The sequence below is a fragment of the Triticum aestivum genome, chromosome 6B (assembly GCF_018294505.1).
Source record: "Triticum aestivum cultivar Chinese Spring chromosome 6B, IWGSC CS RefSeq v2.1, whole genome shotgun sequence".
Lineage (NCBI taxonomy): Eukaryota > Viridiplantae > Streptophyta > Magnoliopsida > Poales > Poaceae > Triticum > Triticum aestivum.
This window is the reverse complement of record NC_057810.1, coordinates 242,504,795-242,530,373: the sequence shown is the minus strand read 5'-3', so window position 1 is coordinate 242,530,373 and position 25,579 is coordinate 242,504,795. Positions and strand designations below refer to the sequence as shown.

At 43.5% G+C, this 25,579-nt stretch overlaps 1 protein-coding gene and 1 pseudogene across 1 annotated transcript; both read right to left on the bottom strand.

Annotated features, from left to right (window-relative positions):
* Positions 1 to 11,586: 11,586 nt before the first annotated feature.
* Positions 11,587 to 13,629, bottom strand: LOC123139133 (ATP synthase subunit a-like; annotated as a pseudogene).
* Positions 13,630 to 13,636: 7 nt separating this feature from the next.
* On the bottom strand, positions 13,637 to 17,508 carry LOC123136787 (uncharacterized). The gene is made up of 7 exons (XM_044556289.1): positions 17,075 to 17,508; positions 16,258 to 16,554; positions 16,010 to 16,175; positions 15,676 to 15,895; positions 14,932 to 15,185; positions 14,481 to 14,864; positions 13,637 to 13,907 (listed from the first exon to the last, which is right to left on the bottom strand). Exons 1-6 carry the CDS (start codon positions 17,347 to 17,349, stop codon positions 14,493 to 14,495), a joined length of 1,584 nt encoding a protein of 527 aa, XP_044412224.1. The 5' UTR covers positions 17,350 to 17,508; the 3' UTR covers positions 13,637 to 13,907; positions 14,481 to 14,492.
* Positions 17,509 to 25,579: the final 8,071 nt, after the last annotated feature.

Below are 25,579 nucleotides of genomic sequence, written 5' to 3'. Positions count from 1 at the left end.
AAACGTCACAACGTAACTGGGTGATTATAAAGGAGCTCTACAGGTGTCTCCAAAGGTACATGTTGGTTTGGCGTATTTCGAGATTAGGATTTGTCACTCCGATTGTCGGAGAGGTATCTCTGGGCCCTCTCGGTAATGCACATCACTATAAGCCTTGCAAGCAATGTAGCTAATGAGTTAGTTACAGAATGATGCATTACGTAACGAGTAAAGAGACTTGCCGGTAACGAGATTGAACTAGGTATTGGATACCGACGATCGAATCTCGGGCAAGTAACATACCGATGACAAAGGGAACAAAGTATGTTGTTATGTGGTTTGACCGATAAAGATCTTCGTAGAATATGTAGGAGCCAATATGAGCATCCAGGTTCCGCTATTGGTTATTGACCGAGAATAGTCCTAGGTCATGTCTACATTGTTCTCGAACCCGTAGGGTCCGCACGCTTAAGGTTTCGATGACAGTTTTATTATGAGTTTATGAGTTTTTGATGTACCGAAGGAGTTCGGAGTCCCGAATGAGATCCGGTACATGACGAGGAGTCTCGAAATGGTCGAGATGTAAAGATCGATATATTGGACGACTATATTCGGACATCGGAAAGGTTCCGAGTGATTCGGGTATTTTTCGGAGTACCGGGGAGTTACGAGAATACGGGGAAGAGTATTGGGCCTTAATGGGCCTTAGTACGAAGGAGCCAGGAGGTGGCGTGTGCCCCTCCCAAGCCCAGTCCGAATTGGACAAGGGGTTTGGGGCGCGGCCCCCCTCTCCCTTCCTTCTCCACTCCCATCCTTTCCCCCCTTCTCCTAGTTGGACTAGGAAAGAAGGAGTCCTACTCCCGGTAGGAGTAGGACTCCCCTTGGCGCGCCTCCTCCCTAGGCCGGCCGCCTCCCCCCTTGCTCCTTTATATACGGAGGCAGGGGGCACCCCATGACACACAAGTTGATCTTCGTGATCGTTCCTTAGCCGTGTGCGGTGCCCCCCTCCACCATATTCCACCTCGGTCATATCATTGCGGTGCTTAGGCGAAGCCCTGCGTCGGTAGAACATAATCATCGTCACCACGCCGTCGTGCTGACGGAACTCATCCCCGACACCCTGCTGGATCAGAGTCCGGGGATCGTCATCGAGCTGAACGTGTGCCGAACTCAGAGGTGCCGTACGTTCGGTGCTTGGATCGGTCGGATCGTGAAGACGTACGACTACATCAACCGCGTTGTTGTAACGCTTCCGCTTACGGTCTACGAGGGTACGTGGACAACACTCTCCCCTCTCGTTGCTATGCATCACCATGATCTTGCGTGTGCGTAGGAAAATTTTGAAATTACTACGTTCCCCAACAGTGTCATGTTTGATATTTATGATACATCTTATACCATGGATTTAGAGGATTTTACAACTGCTTGCAAACTCCCGCAGTGGGGTAATATTAATGATCCTCGCAGATCTGAATTTAGAGATTTTATTGCTAGTATTACTGTGGGAGAATCTAGGGACATAGCACAAGCTACCATAGGGAGCATTCATTTTCCTGCTATACATTATTTTGCTCTCTTTATTGGTAGATGCATTAACGGTAAGGATGAAGCATGTCACATGTGTGTCCCTGATCTTTGTGTCCTCAAGAGTGCTATTTCAGGTTATAAAGGTTATAACTTGGGGGCAATAGTTGCACGTAGGTTGCAGAATATTAGTAGAAAGGGAGATTTATTTGGAAGAATTTATGCAACCCGTGTGGCTAATTATCTTAATATAGCCCCACGAGAGGGGGATATGATTTTACCTCCTGCTTATTTGGATAAAGAAGCTATGTTCAATCATCATTTTCTTGAGAGGAATGAACAATTCCTCCATTATAGACTAATCTATGACAGACGCAACGTCGTCCCTGTTACTCTTCCTGCTCCCTACCTTTTTGATTATCAGGCAAAAGGAAGATATGTTGTCACCAGGGAGGAAGCAGCTGAACACGAGAGGGGAGCGGAGGCAGCTCGCCAACACGCTGCAGCTCAAGAGGCGGTTGCCGCTGCATCTCAGTACAACCCCAGTTTCACTTATGGATATCAGCCAGGCGGTCCTTGGTACTAGACCAACTTAGGCCAAAAGCCTAATCTTGGGGAGTACGTATTTCTCACCGACTTTACATTCATGTTCACACACTAGTCATCGGTGCTCATACTCTTTCATTGTATTATCCATGTTAGTTTAAATTTCTTTTTCTAGTTTTCTTCTTATGTGTTTGATAAACCTTAAGAAAAAAATTTAGTTAGTTTAATTTCCATGCTTGTGGTAGAAATTAAAATGAAAACCCAAAAAGATTTCTAGTTCTTCTTCTTACTTGTTGGGAGCTTTCCCGTGTAAATAGTTTTATTCTCTTTTCTTTCCTTTGAGGGTCGAGAAGACCATATTGAAAATGTTTAGTGGCTCTCATATGCATGATTGTTTATTTTATTTAGAGCCCATATTACCTTGTCTTCTCTTTTGAGTTGAATGCTTGCAGATTCCAGCTTAGTCCAATGCACGTGCACTCTTATTATTATACACATCGTTCGGTCATGCAAGTGAAAGGCAATAATGACGATATATGATGGACTTATTGAGATGAGAAAAGCTGGTATGAACTCGACCTCTCTTGTTTTTGTAAATATGATGAGTTCATCGTTTCTGAGTCAGCTTATTATGAAGTAAACATATTTGCAATGACATTTAGAGATTATAGTTGCTTGTGTCATGCTTGATTACCTATGAGTTATAAAGGTTTACCTTGCGTGCCAACATGATATTAGAATGATTATGATGTGGTATGGTGGGATGGTATCCTCCTTTGAATGAATTGAGTGACTCGACTTGGCACATGTTCACGCATGTAGTTGAATCAAATCAACATAGCCTTCATGATATTTATGTTCATGGTGGATTATATCCTACTCATGCTTGTATTCAGTGTGAATTAATTTTAATGCATGTTTATGACTGTTGTCGCTCTCTCAGTTGGTTGCTTCCCAGTCTTTTGCTAGCCTTCATCTGTACTAAGCAGGAATACTGCTTGTGCATCCAAACTCCTTAAACCCCAAAGTTGTTCCATATGAGTCCACTATACCTTCCTATATGCGGTATTTACCTGTCGCTCCAAGTAAATTTGTATGTGCCAAACTCCAAACCTTCAAATGAAATTCTGTTTTGTATGCTCGAGCAGCTCATGTTACAACTAGGGTTGCCTATATCTTCCATGCTAGGTGGGTTATTCTCATGAGGAGTGTGGACTCCGCTCCTCATTCACGAGAAAGGGCCGGTAACCGGGATGCCCAGTCCCATGATCCAAAAAAGATCAAAGCAAATCAGAATAATTAAACCAAACTCCCCCAGGGCTGTTGTTAGTTGGAGGCACTGGTTTTTTTGAGCAAGCCCTGGATTGATGCTTGTTGGTGGTTGGGGGAGTATAAACCTTTACCATTCTGTTTGGGAACTGCCTATAATGCATGTAGTATGGAAGATACAGCCATCTCATAGTTGTTGCGTTGACAGCGAAAGTATGACGCTCAAAATGTTATTCTATCTCTATTTTAAAATCGAGCTCATGCACTTCTACAAATCCCTGCTTCCCTCTGCGAAGGGCCTATCTATTTACTTTTATGTTGAGTCATCACCCTTCTTATTAAAAGCACCCGCAGGAGAGCACACTGTCATTTGCATTCGTTACTATTGGTTTATATTGGGTATGACTTGACTGGATCTCTTTTACCATGAATTACAATGTTTAGTCAGTCCTTGATCTTTAAAGGTGCTCTGCATTTATGTTTTGCGGTCTCAGAAAGGGCTAGCGAGATACCATTTTGTTATATCATGTTATGATTATTTTGGGAAAGTGTTGTCATCCGAGTTTTATTATTATGGCTCGCTAGATGATTATGTTATTGATATGAGTAATTGTGAGACCTAGGTGTTATGGTTAGTATGGCTAGTTCATAATATTTGCTGGAACTTGAATGCTGGCTTTTCATGTTTACAACAACAAGAGCAAACAGAGTTTGTAAAAATTTTCTTTATCACTTTCAGTTTATCAACTGAATTGCTTGAGGATACGCAAATGTTTAAGCTTGGGGAGTTGATACGTCTCCAATGTATCTACTTTTCCAAACACTTTTGCCCTTGTTTTGGACTCTAACTTGCATGATTTGAATGAAACTAACCTGGACTGACGTTGTTTTCAGCAGAACTACCATGATGTTGTTTTATGTGTAGAAAAGAAAAGTTCTCGGAATGTCCTGAAAATCCATGGAGGCACTTTTTGGAATTAATAAGAATTTTTGGCGAAAGAATCAAGACCAGGGGGCCCAGGGCTTGTCCACGAGACAGGGGGCGCCCCCCTGTAGGGCGTGCCCTCCTATCTCGTGGGCCCCCTGGACCTCCACCGACCTCAACTCCAACTCCATATATTCACGTTCGGGGAAAAAATCAGAGAAAAAGTTTCATCGCGTTTTACGACACGGAGCCGCTGCCAAGCCCTAATCTCTCTCGGGAGGGCTGATCTGGAGTCCGTTCGGGGCTCCGAAGAGGGGGATTCGTCGCCGTCGTCATCATCAACCATCCTCCATCACCAATTTCATGATGCTCACCGCCATGCGTGAGTAATTCCATCATAGGCTTGCTGGACGGTGATGGGTTGGATGAGATTTACCATGTAATCAAGTTAGTTTTGTTAGGGTTTGATCCCTAGTATCCACTATGTTCTGAGATTGATGTTGCTATGACTTTGCTATGCTTAATGCTTGTCACTAGGGCCCGAGTGCCATGATTTTAGATCTGAACCTATTATGTTTTCATGAATATATGTGTGTTCTTGATCCTATCTTGCAAGTCTATATTCACCTATTATGTGTTATGATCCGACAACCCCGAAGTGACAATAATCGGGATACTTCTCGGTGATGACCGTAGTTTGAGGAGTTCATGTATTCACTATATGCTAATGCTTTGTTCCGGTTCTCTATTAAAAGGAGGCCTTAATATCCCTTAGTTTCCGCTAGGACCCTGCTGCCACGGGAGGGTAGGACAAAAGATGTCATGCAAGTTCTTTTCCATAAGCATGTATGACTATTTACGGAATACATGCCTACATTACATTGATGAACTGGAGCTAGTTCTATGTCACCCTATGTTATAGCTATTACATGAGGAACCGCATCCGGCATAATTATCCATCACTGATCCACTGCCTATGAGCTTTTCATATATTGTTCTTCGCTTATTTACTTTTCCGTTGTTACTGTTACAACTACTACAAAAACCCAAAAACATTTATATTTACTTTTGCTACTGTTACCTTTATTATCATACCACTTTTGCTACTAAATACTTTGCTGCAAATACTAAGTTATCCAGGTGTGGTTGAATTGACAACTCAACTGCTAATACTCAAGAATATTCTTTGGCTCCCCTTGTGTCGAATAAATAAATTTGGGTTTCACCCTCGAAAGCTGTTGCGATCCCCTACACTTGTGGGTTATCAATGATCAGCAATCCATAGAAAATTTATGGATCTTTAAGAAGAAGATCGACGCATACGGTAATGTTACTATTTACAAATCTCGACTTGTTGCAAAAGGTTTTCGACAAGTTCAAGGAGTTGGATACGATGAGACTTTCTCACCCGTAGCGATGCTTAAGTCTGTCCGAATCATGTTAGCAATTGCTACATTTTATGATTATGAAATTTGGCAAATGGATGTCAAAACTGCATTCCTGAATGGATTTCTGGAAGAAGAGTTGTATATGATGCAACCAGAAGGTTTTTTTGATCCAAAGGATGCTAACAAAGTGTGCAAGCTCCAACGATCCATTTATGGATTGGTGCAAGCCTCTCGGAGTTCGAATAAATGCTTTGATAGTGTGATCAAAGCATATGGTTTTATACATACTTTTGGAGAAGTCTGTATTTACAAGAAAGTGAGTGGGAGCTCTGTAGCATTTCTAATATTATATGTAGATGACATATTGTTGATTGGAAATGATATAGAATTTCTGGATAGCATAAAGGGATACCTGAATAAGAGTTTTTCTATGAAAGACCTCGGAGAAGCTGCTTACATATTGGGCATCAAGATCTATATAGATAGATCAAGACGCTTAATTGGACTTTCACAAAGCACATACCTTGATAAAGTTTTGAAGAAGTTCAAAATGGATCAGTCAAAGAAAGGGTTCTTGCCCGTGTTACAAGGTGTGAAGTTGACTCAATGCCCGACCACTACAGAAGATAGAGAGAAAATGAAAGTCATTCCCTATGCTTCAGCCATAGGTTCTATCATGTATGCAATGTTGTGTACCAGACCTGATGTGTGCCTTGTTATAAGCATAGCAGGGAGGTACCAAAGTAATCCCGGAGTGGAGCACTGGACAATGGTCAAGAACATCCTGAAATACCTGAAAAGGACTAAGGAAATTTTTCTCGTTTATGGAGGTGAAAAAGAGCTCGTCGTAAATGGTTACGTCGATGCAAGCTTTGACACTAATCCGGATGACTCTAAGTCACAAACCGGATACATATTTTTATTTAATGGAGGAGCTGTCAGTTGGTGCAGTTCCAAGCAGAGCGTCATGGCGGGATCTACGTGTGAAGCAGAGTACATTGCTGCTTCGGAAGCAGCAAATGAACGAGTTTGGATGAAGGAGTTCATATCCGATCTAGGTGTCATACCTAGTGAATCGGGTCCAATGAAAATCTTTTGTGACAATACTGGTGCAATTGCCTTGGCAAAGGAATCCAGATTTCACAAGAGAACCAAGCACATCAAGAGACGCTTCAATTCCATTCATCATCAAGTGCCGGAAGGGGACATAGATGTTTGCAAGATACACACGGATCTGAATGTTGCAGACCCATTGACTAAGCCTCTTCCATGAGCAAAACATGATCAGCACCAAAGCTCCATGGGTGTTAGAATCATTACTATGTAATCTAGATTATTGACTCTAGTACAAGCGGGAGATTGAAGGAAATATGCCCTAGAGGCAATAATAAAGTTATTATTTATTTCCTTAATTCATGATAAATGTTTATTATTCATGCTAGAATTGTATTAACCGGAAACTTAGTACATGTCTGAATACATAGACAAAACATATAGTCCCTGGTATGCCTCTACTTGACTAGCTCGTTAATCAAAGATGGTTATGTTTCCTAACCATAGACATGTGTTGTCATTTGATGAATGGGAGCACATCATTAGGAGAATGATGTGATGAACATGACCCATCCGTTAGCTTAGCACTATGATCGTTACAGTTTCATTGCTACTGCTTTCTTCATGACTTATACAAGTTCCTCGGACTATGAGATTATGCAACTCCCGAATACCGGAGGAACACTTTGTGTGCTACCAAACGTCACAACATAAATGGGTGATTATAAAGGTGCTCTACAGGTGTCTCCGAAGGTGTTTGTTGTGTTGGCATAGATTGAGATTGGGATTTGTCACTCCGTATTTCGGAGAGGTATCTCTAGGCCCTCTCGGTAATACTCATCACTATAAGCCTTGCAAACATTGTGACTAATGAGTTAGTTGAGGGCTGAAGTATTACGGAACTAGTAAAGAGACTTGCCGGTAATGAGATTGAACTAGGTATGATGATACCGACGATCGAATCTCGGGCAAGTAACATACCGATGACAAAGGGAACAACATATGTTGTTATGTGGTTTGACCGATAAAGATCTTAATAGAATATGTAGGAACCAATATGAGCATCCAGGTTCCGCTATTGGTTATTGACTGGAGACGTGTCTCGGTCATGTCTACATAGTTCTTGAACCCGTAGGGTCCGCACGCTTAATGTTCGATAACAATTGGTATTATGAGTTTATGTGATATGATGTACCGAAGGTTGTTCGAAGTCCCGGATGTGATCACGGACATGACGAGGAGTCTCGAAATGGTCAAGACATAAAGATTGATATATTGGACGACTATATTCGGACATCGGAAGTGTTCCGGAGAGGTCTCGGATAAAACCGGAGTGCCGGAGGGTTATCGGAACCCTCGGGGGAACTATTGGGCCTCGATGGGCCTTAGTGGAGAGAGAGAGAGAGAGGGGGGGGAGGCCAGGGTAGGCCGCACACCCCCTCCCCCTTGAGTCCGAATAGGACAAGGAAGGGGGGCGGTGGCCCCCTTTCCTTCTTCCTCTCCCTCTCCCTCTCCCTCCTTCCCCCTCTCTCCCTTTTGGTGGAAACCTACTAGGACTTGGAGTCCTAGTAGGATTCCCCTCTTGGGGGCGCGCCAAGGAGGGCTGGCCGGCCTCCCCTCTCCTCCTTTATATACGGGGGAGGGGGCACCCCATAGACACACAAGTTGATCAAGTTGATCTTTTAGCCGTGTGCAGTGCCCCCCTCCACAGTTACACACCTCGGTCATATTGTCGTAGTTCTTAGGCGAAGCCCTGTGCCGGTAGCTTCATCATCACCGTCACCACACCGTTGTGCTAATGGAACTCTCCCTCGGCCTCAGCTGGATCTAGAGTTCGAGGGACGTCACCGAGCTGAACGTGTGCAGATCGCGGAGGTGCCGTGCGTTCGGTACTTGATCAGTTGGATCGCGAAGACGTTCGACTACATCAACCGCGTTACATAACGCTTCCGCTTCCGGTCTACGAGGGTACGTGGACACACTCTCCCCCTGTTGCTATGCATCACCTAGATAGATCTTGCGTGATCGTAGGAGAATTTTGAAATTACTGCGTTCCCCAACAATCTTTTCCCTCCCGACCCCTATAAAAATCTAGTGGAAGTCGGGTCGCGTCGGAGACATCTTTATCTGATTTTGAGGCTTCGTCATCCGGCTCCTCCAAAATTATGTTAGGATCGGCTGGCTCATCCTCATCATCCGAAAACAAAACAAAGACAGACAGATTTGATTCAATGACATATCTAATCAGACTGAAATTGATGTCGAAGACACGGTCATTCACATCAATTGAAGCATGCAGGAAGGGTGCAAAAGCTACCGTTTAACGAATGCAATGCAAGCAAGGTAGCTTGCTTACTCTCCATCTAGCGTGCGTTGGCGGCAAGGAAGGAAGCATTGGAAAGACTAGACCATACACATTAATTAGTACAAGAAAGAGGCACCCGCAAAGCGACTAGTCGCTTCTGGCGAAGCTTAAAAAAGGTCGACTACTACATAGAAACAACTACTACCAGTCATGAGTGATAGTGAAGCCGTTAGAGGCAGAAGTTGTCACTTGACGGACGAAGTCGAGCCATTACGATAGGCGGGTGAAGTGAGCGAGACCAAGACGGGCCAGACGTGGAGTGGCGAAGGGGGCCTATGCTACGTCTTGAGCTTGCGTTGGTTTTCCTTGAAGAGGAGAGGGTGATGCAGCAAAGTGTAGCGTAAGTATTTCCCTCAGTTTTGAGAACCAAGGTATCAATCTAGTAGGAGGCTCCTCAAAAGTCCCACGCACCTACACAAACAAACTGAGAACTCGCAACCAATGCAATAAAGGGGTTGTCAATCCCTTCACGACCACTTGCAAAAGTGAGATCTAATAAAGATAGTATGATAAGATAAATATATTTTTGGTATTTTTGATATAGATGCAAAAAGTAAAGATGCAAATAAAAGTAGAAAGAAAATATGATAAGAGATAGACCCGGGGGCCATAGGTTTCACTAGAGGCTTCTCTCAAGATAGCATAAGTATTACGGTTGGTGAACAAATTACTGTCGAGCAATTGATAGAAAAGCTCATAGTTATGAGATTATCTAGGCATGATCATGTATATAGGCATCACGTCCATAACAAGTAGACCGACTCCTGCCTGCATCTACTACTATTACTCCACACATCGACCGACTCCTGCCTGCATCTAGAGTATTAAGTTCATAAGAACAGAGCAACATATTAAGCAAGATGACATGATGTAGAGGGATAAACACATGCAATATGATATAAACCCCATCTTGTTATCCTCGATGGCAACAATACAATACGTGTCTTGCAACCCTTTCTGTCACTGGGTAAGAACACCGCAAGATTGAACCCAAAGCTAAGCACTTCTCCCATGGCAAGAAAGACCAATCTAGTAGGCCAAACCAAACTGATAATTCGGAGAGACTTGCAAAGATAACTCAATCGTACATAAAAGAATTCAGAGAAGATTCAAATATTATTCATAGATAAACTTGATCATAAACCCACAATTCATCGGATCTCGACAAACACACCGCAAAAAGAGATTACATCGAATAGATCTCCACAAGAGAGGGGGAGAACATTGTATTGAGATCCAAAAAGAGAGAAGAAGCCATCTAGCTAATAACTATGGACCCGTAGGTCTGTGGTAAACTACTCACAACTCATCGGAGGGGCAAGGATGTTGATGTAGAGGCCCTCCGTGGTTGCTTCCCCCTCCGGCAGAGTGCCGGCAAGGGCTCCAAGATGGGATCTCGCGGATACAGAAGGTTACGGCAGTGGAAATTGTGTTTCGTGGTGCTCCTGGATGTTTTCGGGGTACAGAGGTATATATAGGAGGAAGAAGTATGTCGGTGACCGTCCGAGGGGCCCACGAGACAGGGGGCGCGCCCTACGGGGGGGGGGGGGGGCTCCTATCTCGTGGGGCCCTCGGAGGCTTCTTGACTTGCACTCCAAGCTCTCCGGATCATATTTGTTCCAAAAATCACGCCCTCGAAGGTTTCATTCCGTTTGGACTCCGTTTGATATTCCTTTTCTTCGAAATACTGAAATAGGCAAAAAAAAACAGCAATATGGGCTGGGCCTCCGGTTAGTAGGTTAGTCCCAAAAATGATATAAATGTGTAAAATAAAGCCCATAAACATCTAAAAGGGGTAATATAATAGCATGGAACAATAAAAAATTATAGATACGTTGGAGACATATCAGCCTACTATATGTATACGTGATTAGTAAGCGGTTCAAGACATCGAACGAAAAATCAAGTGAACTAATAAAAAGTGTGATTGATCAGACAAGTACCAAGGAGCAAGAAAACGTATGCGCTTTAGCAAGGGATGAGCGTGAAATCCGTTGCTTGTTCTTTCGGTAGCCTTCTTTCATTTCCGAATTTGCTTGCGAGCAGTCCTTGCATTAGTATGAGTTCGTTGACCGCGTAAGGGCAATCCATATTGATGACAAATTCCACGATGACGAATTCCACGATAACGAGAAATAGAAATTAATTGTTCGATGTCTGCTCGTTTTCCCCTCTTCAATTCCCAATTAACAACATGATCTTGCACTATCATTTGTTCAATTTGGTAGATCTGATACTTAGTGAACTCATTCATCTTGATGTTCCCACTGATACCTAATCGATAACGAAGTTGAATGGCTTTTTCCGGTCCAATTCCATCCATTTTTGTTGAGGCAATTCTGACTTGTTCATCGGGAAGTGATCTAGCTCGTGAGATATATGACATTCTTTATCCTTATCTTTTCCCGGTCTTCTAGGCTGGAATCTACAATCTACACCTCTCCAAACAGACACAATATCTTGAGTACCCGGAACCATGTTCAGTGCTGCAAAAGCGCAGCTGTAGCCCCCTAGAATATTCGGCTCCTCGTTTTTATTCAATTATGAAATGACTCATTTTGATGGAGATTTGTAGCATCATTTGAGTAAATACAAATTGAGATCGTAGAAACATGAGCTTGTGATATAGCTAGACCTAATTCCAGACCGGTTAATGCTAGAACTATAAATAAGGGGCCAAGATCTCCTATGAAATAGAAAATATTATTCAGAAATGGCATAGTCCAAGCAAACCCACTTAAATCTTTACTAAACTATGACCGGCCATCATATTAGAAAATAAACGTATTCCTAAGCTTAATGCACGAAAACAATAAGAGATTAGCTCAAGGAGTACTAAGAAAGGTGCTAACGGCAGTGGGACTCCCGCGGGTAATAAGAAGCTAAAAAAATGAAGCCCATGTTTTTGAAATCCAACGATCGTAATGCCTATAAAAATGGAAAATGAAAGAGCCAAAGTAATGAGAAAATGACTTGTCACTGTGAAGCTAAAGGGTATCATACCCTGGGGATTACGGAATAACGAAAAAGTAAAAGTGACCCAGATGCGAGGGAAGAACTTTTGTTTCATATTTCCAGAAAGACCACCTATTTGTTCGTTTACCAGGTTCAGCACGAAATCATAAATAAGCTCGACCAAGGATTGCCATGCATTTGGCACTGACATTCCACCTCCCTTATTCGTAACAACAAAAAACAGAAAACGACCAAAACGACAGTGAGCAGCATATACGAGACTGCATTTGTAAATGTAAAATAAAAGTTGCCCACACGAAGATCAATTATTGGGTAAATGGCAAATTGATCCAATGGGCTTTCCAAAAAATGCGGATTCGGAGCACTTACGGGGCTTTTCGGCTGATAGCCTTCGGCCTTACATATTTCGTTAAAAAGATGAGCCACGCCCCGGTTCCAAGTGAAGCTTTCGTGCCCCTTGAAATGTAAATCAATGAAAGTATCTCTTAGACTCCGGGGAGAATCCGGCCCAGAAATTGGTCACAAAACTCGATAACATTGTATGCCGCAGGCAAAACCATTTGTGCCTGTTTTAAGTATAATTCTATCATTTTTGTGATTTCTGAAAACAAAACCTCTCTATTTTCGGGAGAAATTCCATATATTTTGAAAAGGAGGTCTCTGTCTTTCAAGGTAGGTGTCTCCACCCCTTCCAAAAGCTGGTTCACAAGCTGCGGATCCAACGTAGGATGGAAAAAATCTTTAATAAAAGAATGGACGTGAGAGACGCTTTGTACTGTTGTATTGTTAATTCAAAATTATCCATTTCCAAGTAACTCCATCTTTTTCAGCTCTGCTCCCGAAAAGAGAAGGAAAAGAGACTGATCTTGATGTCGGCGTTGGAAAAAAACCAACGAAACGAATAAGTTTTGGATTGAGATTCACCTAACGATAGTCAACCAGTGAATCAAAGGCCTTGTATTCACACCACGAAATTGAAGCCATAATCAAGGAAAGTACTTGGTATTCTACAACCTAGTTCATGCCTCACATCCGCCGATGAGTCCACCGAACGAGGAAGAAGAGGGGGTACACAGGCGGCGGAGTGTATGGAAGTTGTGGCAGCGGCGATGGCTACGGTCGGGTGGAAAACTATCTGTCATCATCATCCACTAGGTAACAAACCATGTTTTATATGCGGCCATTTGCTTGAAACTAATATAATCCGTCATCTAGAGGACGCTTCTTGGGGCTTGTTGAACTGGGGCTAAGCACCCCAACAAACAGCTGCTAAAGGTTAGTGATGGCAATGTGCGATCATATGAGAAAGTTTTTGGATGTCAACGCTGTCAACAATGTGGATTATGTGATCTAGAGAGAATATGTGAAACTTGATGGATGGCAACGCTGTCAACAAGGAGGCAGGTAGATGGCCACTGGACAGATCAAATGCAGTTTTTCAGACAGTAGAAATCACATTATGGACTGAAAGGAAATCACATTATGGACTGAAAGGATACATCGGTTGAGTATATTTCAACTTACAAGATCACAACTTCTGGATTGGAAACTTCATCTACAACTGACAAAATTGAAAAGTGCACTGCATCCGATTCTAGTACCATAGCAACATAAAATCCGACCAAACTTTATCATACATGTTAATATAAAATCCGACCAAACTTTTATCATACATGTTAATATAAAATCCGACCAAACTTTATCATACAATGCTACAACTACAGCGACGACATTCCAAATGATGATGCACAACGAGTTCAATACTTCTGAAAAGATACTGGAAATTTAAAAAGCAGCAATTATGATAGATGGTGTACATCCCCATAGATTGCTATGCTGTCTTAGCCATCAATTGGAGTCAAGTCCACGAGTGGAAAGGGACCTGAACCAGAATATGTAACGAGATTAATGGTCAAAAGATATAACAACTAACCTATAAAAGACAGATATGCTAAGCAAAATCAACTTTGCTGGATAAATCAAGTTCTAAAAATAGTGTAACAATATCAAGGAGAGCTATGAAGGAAACAGCTCATCAATTGGAATTTCATTTCTGGCAATTTGGCAGGATGGCAAAAATTTATGAAATGGCACATCGAGAGTATATATAATGCATTGTCCTTCGCTATACTTGAAATAAAAAAAGCCTTATAATTGTTTGAGAACATTGGTAGTTGAACGATCATAAATGACCTGAGTGTTTAAATGTCCAGAGAATTTGGGAACAATTGTCCTTACACTTGATAAATATGTCAATACCATGCAAATCCACAAAGTGACAAGGAAAAGAACAAGTTTACAAATTTGAATCAAGGCACTAGTGATCAACTAAATATTCATTAAACATGCAGTTAACATGCAACAGCGTAGATTGTAACAATATTATAATGCTTGAACCTAATGAACCATTGACTAGTGAAAACAAATATTACCAAAATCAAATCAAATTTATCACCTGAGGGGATACTCAAATCATCAACCCACGTCTAGCAGGTACAATGTACTTCACGCTTCCCTGGTTATCCTCTCTCTTGGCCAAACCAGCGCCCTCTCCTCTCTTGGCCAAACCAGCACACTCTCTTCTCTTGGCCAAACCAGCAGTCATCTTTGCACCACCCAATTTTGCACCCTCTCCACTCTTGGACAAACCAGCACCCTCTCCTCTCTTGGCCAAACCAGCACACTCTCTTCTCTTGGCCAAACGAGCAGTCATCTTTGCACCATCCAATTTTGCACCCCCTCCACTCTTGGCCAAACCAGCACCCTCTCCTCTCTTGGCCAAACCAGCAGGCATTTTTTCACCATCTGATTTTGCCTGAATAGGAGAATCACCAGGGCACTGAAAGCAACAATAACACTTCAGTAACATTACTGAAAAATACCAACCACACAAGATATAACATTACCTTGTATATATATCTTATCCTAGCCTCCTCCTCCTCCAACATAGCCTCCTCCTCCGCCGCCAACATAGCCTTCTCCGCCTCCGAACAATCCTTCTCATTCTGGATGTATCCAGGTCTATCCAGGACCATGGAAGGAATACAATCTACACCACAACATTGGATGAACGGGGTAGAGTGGCCACCTTTGTATTTATCAGCATCAGCTGGGTGCTTCAAATCATACTGTCCATACCTCGTACAACCTGAGCATCGGCCTTGGGCAAAATAAAATCACTTAGACAGTCAGTGCATATGGCTGGGCATGAACTAGCTTAGATATAACAATGTAGTAAAGCTCAACGACAGTGGATGAGATGAAGGGCAACCAAAAGGTTAACCAGATAAATGTGACCCCAAACTGTACAAAGAACTTAATGTAAGATGAAAGGGATACCATTGATTTGTCATTTATAATTACCAAATAACCAGTCAGGGGAAAAAAAAGCAAGTTAGATGATTACTATATGGCCGGGCATGAATCACCAAAATAACAAATGACCAACCAAGAAAAATAAAAACATGTGTAGAAAGTCACTGCAAATGGCTGCGAATGAACTAGCTTAGACATTAAAACTATATAGTAAAGCTCAAGGACAGTGGATGAGATGAAAGGAAACATGACACAAGGGGCAACCAAGTACATCAACCAGATAAATGTGACCCCAAACTGTATGAACAGAACTTAATCTGTGGTGGAAGAAATACCATTGTCAATAGGTTTAACCATACAGAAACAATTGAGCACGTATTCTTCATTTTCGCCTTTTATTCGTGTGACTTCAGCAAAGAATATATTGTTGTGAAAACCATCATCTCCTTTGATTTTTACAGCCAAATTGATATGATAGAACATGTTAACAAGGCAGCCCTCCTCCTCAAAAATTTGTCGGAAGCTCAAAACATCATCAAGTTCATATGCAAGATCCTGAAAAGGAGGCATGGATTGCAACAGCGATTAGTACATGAAATAAAAGACGGTCAATACAAGCCTGGTAATAGGACAGAGAGTGGTGGTGGGGAGGAGGGAGAGAGATCAAACCCCCAAAAGATGGTGATCTTCATTGTATTTATCGAGTAAAGCTTGAACCAATAGCTTCCTATTGCTGCTTTCATAATTGCATTTGGACGACATCTTCCTCGTGCCATCAGGCCAGTAAAGGCGATATCGTACCGCAAATTCCTCTGGCGAAATCTTATCTTTGCGCCTGGTTGAGGTTAGAACACTATATGTTAGTATATTGTAATTTCTGAAATGCAGAAAACCAAGGCAAAGTTGAGAAAATTCACATTAGTGGAGAGCGCAGGCCATCAAGATGGCTTTTGATGGCATCTTCAGCTTCCTCCAAGCTCCGGAATGGCCCCCCCAGACAAGGATACGTGTGGAAAGAACCCCCCAGATCAATTCTGATGAAAAGCTCTATAGGCCAACCAGAAGGTTTTCGAGCTGAGATGAGTGGAGACGAGTGCGTTGATGTTGGTGAGACGTCATGAGTTACCAAATCTGCCTGCTTGGAGGATGAGGAAGTGTTGGTGATAGACGAGCTATCGACCGACTGATTTGAGGCCATGTTCTCTGGCTCACACCTGAAAAGGAACATGGTCAGAAGGTTAGTAGACAACAAATTTTAATAATTGGGGATGAATAATTCATATAATATGAAGGTCGGGAATAGATGTTTTTGCAGATGCCACATGCTCCCGTCTGAAGTGGAACACAAGGTTTGATGAGTTGAAGAACAACTAGAGAAAGGAAGATTTTTTTTATTCTTTATTCTTTATCTATATACAAGAACCATTCATCCCCTCAGACTCATATTTTGTTTCCCAATAATTAATGTCAATATAGCCACCAGCATAGCAGAGACGAGTGGTAGAAAGCCAGTGGATCATGATTAAGATAGTATAGTCGAGGATTGCACACTACTTAACTAACTAGTGTAACTGGAAATGTTTGCCTTGGCTTTTTTAATAAAAAAAAGTTGGGGCGTGGGGGAACCCCTTCGGTTAGAAAAAAAGTGTAACAGGAAATGAAGATAAGGTGCGAGAATTTGGCTATGTTGCTTGAGAGACAGTGGAGAGAAGGACGGGGCGATAAATGTCATACTGTGGAGGCTGTGGCCGATCGTAGGGCCTCGTCTGGATGTCGGAGCGGACGACTTCCATGCGTCCATCTGGTACGCTTGGTCTCGGGTGGTGGAGGTCGGAGTAGTCGCCCAAGTGTGCATATCTCAAGAGTCGAGATACCTCGTTGGCATCGCCGTGAGGGTCAAGGATATGACTGCCGTCGGGAAGAGCCACCAGACGAGAGCGTCGCCTAGTCTGGGTGACGGGGACTTCTCTGTAGAGATCACCATGCCTGTGGTGTCGTCGGGTCGTCATGGGGGCGGCGTGGAGGTCTAGGTTTGGAGTTTTTTTTTCTTTTTATGGATCTAGGGTTTGAAAATTGGGTTTGCTGGGGAGGCGATGGGAAATGGGGAAAGACGGAAGCTTTCCTGTGGTGGGGAGGCGAGGGGAAGGAAGAAGATGGAGTGAACGAAGGTTGGTGCGCTGTCCGCGGTCCATCTATAGGCAAACTTTTTTTTCCACGTCTATAAGCAAACCTGGCCAAGTAAGAACGCCGCTCATCCAAGCTAGTGCGATTTTTTTTTTTTTTGCGATTTTCTTCTCTTCTTCATAAAAAGGAGAAAAGAAAGCTAGTACGATTTCGAAAATTCAACTTGACACCAGACTCATCTACACTCGGTGTGCAATAAAATCGAAAAAATAGCAGCAAAATTTTAAAAATCAAAATATATTTTTTGTGGTGCAAGATACTCAATTGTGTGATGTTCGTGCAAAAAATCGGGGTGTTTAGACATTCAACGAGCTCATGGCAAGAAAATACAAAATCGGATGTGAACAATGTTGTTTTCAAAAGTTTCTCAAACACCCAAAAATTAACTTTTTTTGCCACGAGCTCCTCGAATGTCCATACTTCACCATGTTTTTCACGGGCATCACGCACCATAAAAAAATGAATTTCTTAAATTCTTTAATTATTATTTAAAATGATTTTACTATTCACACCAGGCTCGGGAGAATAGTTGCATCCGTGGGAGTTGAACTTTTCTTTATAAGAGCTCGCTCATATAAAGCGCTTCATGTGCCGGTTTACCGCCGGAGCGCGACTTTACGGGCCGGCCCATGTAGCAATTGTTCCTGATTTGTCGTTTCCTTTTCTTTCTTTCTTTCTTTCTTTCTTTCTTTTTTCTTTTGTTGATATTCCTTTTTTTTGCTTGCTATAGTAAGAAAACAACCATCTACAGGTCAAGGAAAAACTAGATGCTCGGTTTTCTAACCATTAACTTTGGCTATCACCGTGACCATGATGAGAGTTGATTTTAAAAAAAACACGAAACTGAAAAAAAGTCATGAACTTGAAAAATGTTCATAGATTCGAAAGAAATATTCACAAAATTCAAATATAGATCAAAAAATTAAAAACAATTAAAAAATTCAAAAAAAACTCAAATTTCGAAAAGTATCATGAATTTTAGAAAACTCATGAATTAAAAAAATATCATGAATTTGAAAAAACATATCACGAATTTGGAAAAGATCATGAATTTGAAAAAGGTTCACCAATTTGAGAAATGTTCAGTCATTTGAAATTTTCATGAATTTGAAAAAAAATCAAGGATTTTAAAAATATTCATGAATAAAACCAACATAGAAACACAGAAAAACTAAAAAATCAGGAAAATTGAACCAGAAGGTTCCAGCAGCTTCCCAAAACCAGAACTAAGTTGAATAAACCGATCTGCCCGCGTAGAAATGATGTCGTGTCGTGCATGGGTAACGTTTTTGTTAGTTTAGTTTTTTGTGGAGTTGAAATATTTTGTCGACGTTGTGCTGAAGAACTTGTAATTTGATGACACTGTATTTGTAGGGGATTAACCCCACCCTAAGTCCGTTCGTTGGGCATAGCATCCCATCTATTTGGACGGTGACTCAAATGATTTTCAAAAATCTTTCTTGGTAAACAAGTTTGTATATAGGTGAATAAAGTGACACTGGTATCACTGTATCGGTCAAAATGCGGCGTCTTCGCTAAAGTTTTACAAGTATTTCATCTTGCAAAGATGGATACCACGCAAAAGCTATCTCTAAGAGATTTTATTGTAATTTTTAGTTATAGAAATTACTTTGTAATTTCCTGGATTTTGAATACAAATCATTGTGCCTATAATGATTACGAGTATGAATATATTTGTAGGTGTTTAAAAAACAAATACGATTTTCCTTGACTCAAATAGGAAAAACGAAAAAAACAGTACTACACATGCCCTGCCAATCCCCAGCGCGCCAATATTTTGGCGATGAAATCCGCCGTCGCCGTTTCGCCCACGCACGGGCGTGAAAACTGAACTGCCGACCGAAATTTTGGCAGACAACCGATTTTTTTGGCCTTGATCCAAACAGCGGCCCAAGCAAGTGGTCAACGCCAAAATTTTGGTAAGGCGCTGCTGGGCTATCATCCAAACAGCCCCTTAGAACCGAAGACACCATGATTGCGTTCTTTTTCCTATTTTACAATGTTCATTACTTTTGTGTCGGATCAATGGACGGGACGACTGAAAACATGCAGGTATGAGCACCAGATGTAAACACGATTTTCCCCGTCCAAGAGAGCACGCAATTGTAAACAGAATATAATCACGCTAGGAAAAAAGACTAGAGCTACGGAACGAAACAGTACTAGACTAGCCAATTATCTCGGCGGCGAGAGTAGAGTACTAGTGTCCAAGAAACAAACAGTAGATCGTCTCGAGATTAAGAAATTCGTGAGGAAGAATGTTCGAGAGAGACGTACCGTGTAGGCGGCGACATGCTGGTTCTTCGCTTTCACCGCGACGTTAGGGTCAATCTTACGAGTTAATTTAACCCGAGGCTTAGTATGCTGGCTCCGTGACCGTGCCAACGCGCAGCAACCCCCTTTATAACGCGCAGAAAAGAGCGGACCATGACTCGGACTTGGAAACGTTCTCCTGCACGTAAGAGCATCTAGAACCAGTTTCAAAAAAAAAAGAGCATCTACAACCGCACTTAGCAAATCCGGCACCTCAAACGCCCGCGGACGCAACTGACCAGACATCCCTCAAATAGTGTAATCCACATGCGGACACCTCAATTATCATATCTCAAATCCATACAAACTCATGCAACTACATCGATGCACACACATCGTCCGGCTACTCCATCACTACTAACTACACGCCATCAGACTACCAAATTTTGGCATGTTTGGCTATGGTGGAGTTTATCCACGGCTGCCCTTGTCCTTCCCGGCGCCTTTGCCGTCCTTCTCGTGGAAGTACCGAGCGAAGACGTGGTACGGATCGAGCCGGATATGCTCGTCACCGCAGTTGGCCTCGTCGTCGCTGTCCTCCTTCGGTGGCAGTCTGGCCATGCCACGGACCGCCCTATTCTGCTCTCGAGCGAGGGCGCACATGTTCCTCCGCTGCAATTTCTTCACAAAGCAGGCGCGAATGGCTTCCTCCTCTGCGGCTGCCCGCGCCCGGGCATCAGCCGCCTCCGCCTCCGCCTCCGCCGCCGCCAGTTCCGCCGCGGTACTGGCCTCGGCGGCTCTTATACTCTCCTTCCCACGGCTTGCCGCTCATTCCCGGTGGGACTCATAGTCTGCCCGGCCGGTGATGTGAAAGGAGAGGTGTTCCGGCTGTCGGGACCGCGAGGATCCAGCACCAGAGGATCCCGAGCGCCCGGTGAGCCGACGCTATGGCGTCGCGGTGGACGGATCCGTCTGTCGGCCGAGCGTTGTCCTCCCGGCAGCGGTGGAGCGTAACGCGGACTGCCATTGCCTCCTCCAACCCGCACGGGATGACACCCCAGTCGACGGATCCGGAGTGGTTGGAGTCCAATCTGCTGCCTACCATGCTGGAGACGGATGAAACTCGCCGGAGACGAGCTCGAGTGGCAGAGGGGAGGGAAGGGGAGTGGAGGGGAGTGAAGTGGCTAGGGTTTGCTCTGGGGAGCGAATGAGGACGTATATATGTGGGGTCGGGTGGATCAGCATGGGCCGGGTCCGATGTGGCGGGTGTGCCTGGGCGCCCCCATATCCGCCCTATATTTTGGCTGGATATGAGGGGTGTCGGTCAGCCCGGGCGTTTGAGGCCCCTTTAGGCATCCTTCTGGGTCAAAAAAAACGTGACCGGTCAATGACCGAGCAGCCTGCCCAAACGTATGAGGCGGGTTAGAGGCACCCGACTGTAGATACTCTAACTGGGAAACTATACCAAATCAAGGCATTGGACAAGTCGGAGGAGGGGAGACCAGGATTCTCTTCTCTATTCCATTCTCAATCCTCACTGGAGCTGCCAACACGAGACCCGGAGCGGGCAAGGAGACACCAGCCATGGGAGCGACCACAACTCAATCGGGGGGAGGGGACAGCCTCCACCGCCGCAGCGGAGCCGACCGAACGTGGCGACAAGGACTTGCTGGGCCCCGATTGCCTGGTCGGGCCCACTTGGACCCGGATAGTCCTATCGCCACGCTGCAACTCGCCGACCGACGAAGTCCTCACCGTCTGAGACCGCCGCCACCATGCTACCACCAGGGAACGACGTCGCCGAACACCAAGCCATGGGCCCGCCCCAATCCAGATGGGGCCCAAATGGGCCCCGATCTGGGCTAGGCAGGCGCCGCCAGCCACCGCGCTGCCTGTCGGTGTCAAAACTGGCAGATCTCGAGTAGGGGGCCCAAGCTGTACGTTTGAGGATCAATGGTAACTATGGACAAAGGACACAATGTTTACCCAGGTTCGGGCCCTATTAATGGAGGTAAAACCCTACTCCTGCTTGATTATATTCGAGGGTATATGGGTTACAAGAGTTGATCTACCTCGAGATCAATTCGGCTAACCCTAGATTAGCTAGCCTAGCAATGTTGTGGTCCTGTCTCCGATCTATCCTCCGGTTTATATAGACACCGGAGGGGCTTAGGGTTGTATAAAGTCGGTTTTACAGAAAGGAACAATATATCCGAACACCTATACTTGCCATCCACGTATAGGGGAGTCCCCACCGGACACGAGAGATAATCTTCTGTCTTGTATCTTGACGGCCCATCAGCCCGGCCCACATAGACTAGACGCCCGAGGACCCCCTAGTCCAGGACTCCCACAGTAGCCCTTGAACCAGTCTTCAATGATGATATATTCTGCGTTCAAATTGTCTTCAGCATTGCAAGACAGGTTCCTTGAAGAATACACATCGGCTTTCCTCTGTAAAAGAATTGTATCCGGCTTTTCATAGTAAACATAACCCTTAGCCGCGAAGGCCGGATATATATATATATATATATATATATATATATATATATATATATATATATATATATATATATAATAGTGTCTTTTACTGGAAAAAAATTTGACGAAGCGTCAGACTTGACCCTTCGGCATTTTGAACCGTTTTGCTACCCCGCGCTTCGTGTTTCGAGGCCATGCCTTATTGGCATGTCCTGTCAAAACAGAGATCGTGCCCGCTTAATGCGGGATTGCACATCAATGATATTTGGGTAATCCAACCGTTTACGGCGCACACCTTCATCGGGAATAAGCGAGATTCAGGGCACGATTGAGGGGGCGGTTGGCGTTTTTACTGCCTATAAGAGGGCAATAGATTCTTACTTTCCTCTCCACGCCTTCACATCCCCTCAGCCTTCCAATCTCCCAAGCTCTGTGCGCCCGCAAAGTCTCCGTCTTCATCACCACCACCACCACCTACTCCGACCATGGCCGGAGCTAGCTCCAAAGGCAAGTGGGAGGCCTCCTCCGTGACGGAGAAGGAAATAAAAGATCTCCGGAGCGCGGGGTATCTCACCACCGATATCAAGCACAGGCTTCCCCCAAAGATCAAGCCATTCCTACTCCGGAGCTCGGCGAACGGGTTGTCTTCCTGATACGTCTCCGACGTATCTATAATTTTTGATTGCTCCATGCTACTTTATCTACTGTTTTAGGCAATATTGGGCTTTATTATCCACTTTTATATTATTTTTGGGACTAACCTATTAACCGGAGGCCCAACCCAGATTTGCTGTTTTATGCCTATTTCAGTGTTTCGAGGAAAAGGAATATCAGACGGAGTCAAAACGGAACGAAATCAACTGGAGAAGTTAATTTTGGAAGGAAACCAACCTGATGGGCTTGGAGTGCACGTCAGGGGAGTCCCGGGCTGCCCACGAGGGTGGGGGGCGCCCCCTTGGGCACGCCCCCCTACCTCGTGAGCACCCCGGAGGTCCACCGATGTACCCCCTGCACCCATATATACCTACGTACCCTAAAACTTCCAGAACAGAAGATAGATCGGGAGTTCCGCCGCCGCAAGCCTCTGTAGCCACCAAAAACCTCTCGAGAGCCCTTCCCGGCACCCTGCCGGAGGGGGGATCCTTCACCGGTGGCCATCTTCATCATCCCGGTGCTATCCATGACGAGGAGGGAGTAGTTCACCCTCGGGGCTGAGGGTATGTACTAGTAGCTATGTGTTTGATCTCTCTCTCGTGTTCTCTCTCTCGTGTTCCTCTATGGCACGATCTTGATGTATCCCGAGCTTTGCTATTGTAGTTGGATCTTATGATGTTTCTCCCCCTCTACTCTCTTGTGATGAATTGAGTTTCCCCTTTGAAGTTATCTTATCGGATTGAGTCTTTTATGAGAACACTTGATGTACGTCTTGGTGATCAACTTACGGGTTTCGTGACATTGGGAACCTATGCATAGGGGTTGGCACACGTTCTTGACTCTCCGGTAGAAACTTTGGGGCACTCTTTGAAGTACTTTTATGTTGGTTGGATGAATCTGAGATTGTGTGATGCATATCATATAATCATGCACACGGATACTTGAGGTGACAATAGAGTATCTAGGTGACATTAGGGTTTTGGTTGATTTGTAACTTAAGGTGTTATTCTAGTACGAAATCTTTTATAGATTGATCCAAAAGAATAATTTTGAGGTGGTTTCGTACCCTACCATAATCTCTACATTTGTTCTCCGCTATTAGTGGCTTCGAGTGACTCTTTGTTGCATGTTGAGGGCTTGTTATATGATCTATCTATGTTATTATTGTTGAGAGAACTTGCACTAGTGAAAGTATGAACCCTAGGCCTTGTTTCCTATCATTGCAATACCGTTTACGCTCACTTTTATCACTTGTTACCTTGCTGTTTTTATTATTTCAGATTACAAAAACCTATATCTACTATCTATTTTGCACTTGTATCACCATCTCTTCGCCGAACTAGTGCACCTATACAATTTACCATTGTATTGGGTGTGTTGGGGACACAAGAGACTCTTTGTTATTTGGTTGCAGGGTTGCTTGAGAGAGACCATCTTCATCCTATGCCTCCTACGATTGATAAACCTTAGGTCATCCACTTGAGGGAAATTTGCTACTGTCCTACAAACCTGTGCACTTGCAGGCCCAACAACGTCTACAAGAAGAAGGTTGTGTAGGAGACATCAAGCTCTTTTCTGGCACCGCTGCCGGGGAGGCTAGGTACAAGGCACTCACGCACACCCCGTCAACTAAGCTCTTTTCTGGCGCTGTTGCCGGGGAGGTGAGTGCTTGAAGGTATATCTTTAGATCTTGCAATCGAATCTTTTTGTTTCTTGTTTTAGCACTAGTTAGTCTATAAAAGAAAATTACAAAAAAATGGAGTTAAGTTTGTCTCATACGCTTCACCTTTTTAATATCTTTCGTGAGTATGATGGAAAGGATAATTGTGCTCAAGTGCTAGAAGAAGAATTCTCTAAATTGTTTGGCACTAAATCTTTGAATGATGAGCATGATTGCAATGTTGTTAATACGAATTCTTTGAATATCCATGATGCTAATGATGATTGCACTAGTTATGATGAAAATATTTCTTATGGGCATGTCAACTTTTGTGGAGTGCATGTTTGCATGAACACACCAAATAGAGAAGATATTTATTGCAAGAGGCATAAGCACTTAGAAACTAAATTGTTGCAAGAAAGACTAGATGTTTGTGCTGAAAATTTAAATTTTCTTGGCCGTACTTGTGGACTTTGCAATGAAAGTGGTCATTTAGCTATCCGATGCAAATTGTTTCATGATCTAATCGTGTCCAAAAATTGTGATGAGTTGATTTCCCTTGCACATTATAACGAGCTTAGCTTGCTTATGGGTTGCGAAGAAATGAAACATTTAACTAATTATCTTTCAAAATTTGCTCGTTACAAACTTCTTGGTTTTGATCTAGAGGAAATTTATATGTATTGTGCGGTGAATTGCATTGAAAATCCTTATATTGCCAATTACATAAAGAAAAGAAAACAAATAGAAGATGAAGAGAATGCTAACGAAAGGGAAGAGACTTCCCAATATCCTCCTATTATTTCTTATGATGAATCAGGTAACGAGGGGGAGCTTTCTATTCAACCAATCTCATCAATAAGGAGCTCAAAGAGGAAGGTTGAACCTACACATAATTTGAAGAAAAAAAAGAAGGAGCAACAAAGGTAAAAAGGTATCCCTCCCAAATGATGTTGCTCCTACTACTACTTGTGATGATGATAATT

Coding starts and splice junctions, on each gene's coding strand:
- LOC123136787 (XM_044556289.1), bottom strand. CDS start 17,349: ATGACGACCCGACGACACCACAGGCATGGTGATCTCTACAGAGAAGTC. Junction 16,555..17,074: donor GATCGGCCACAGCCTCCACA/GTATGACATTTA, acceptor GTTCCTTTTCAG/GTGTGAGCCAGAGAACATGG. Junction 15,896..16,009: donor AAGATCACCATCTTTTGGGG/GTTTGATCTCTC, acceptor CCTCCTTTTCAG/GATCTTGCATATGAACTTGA.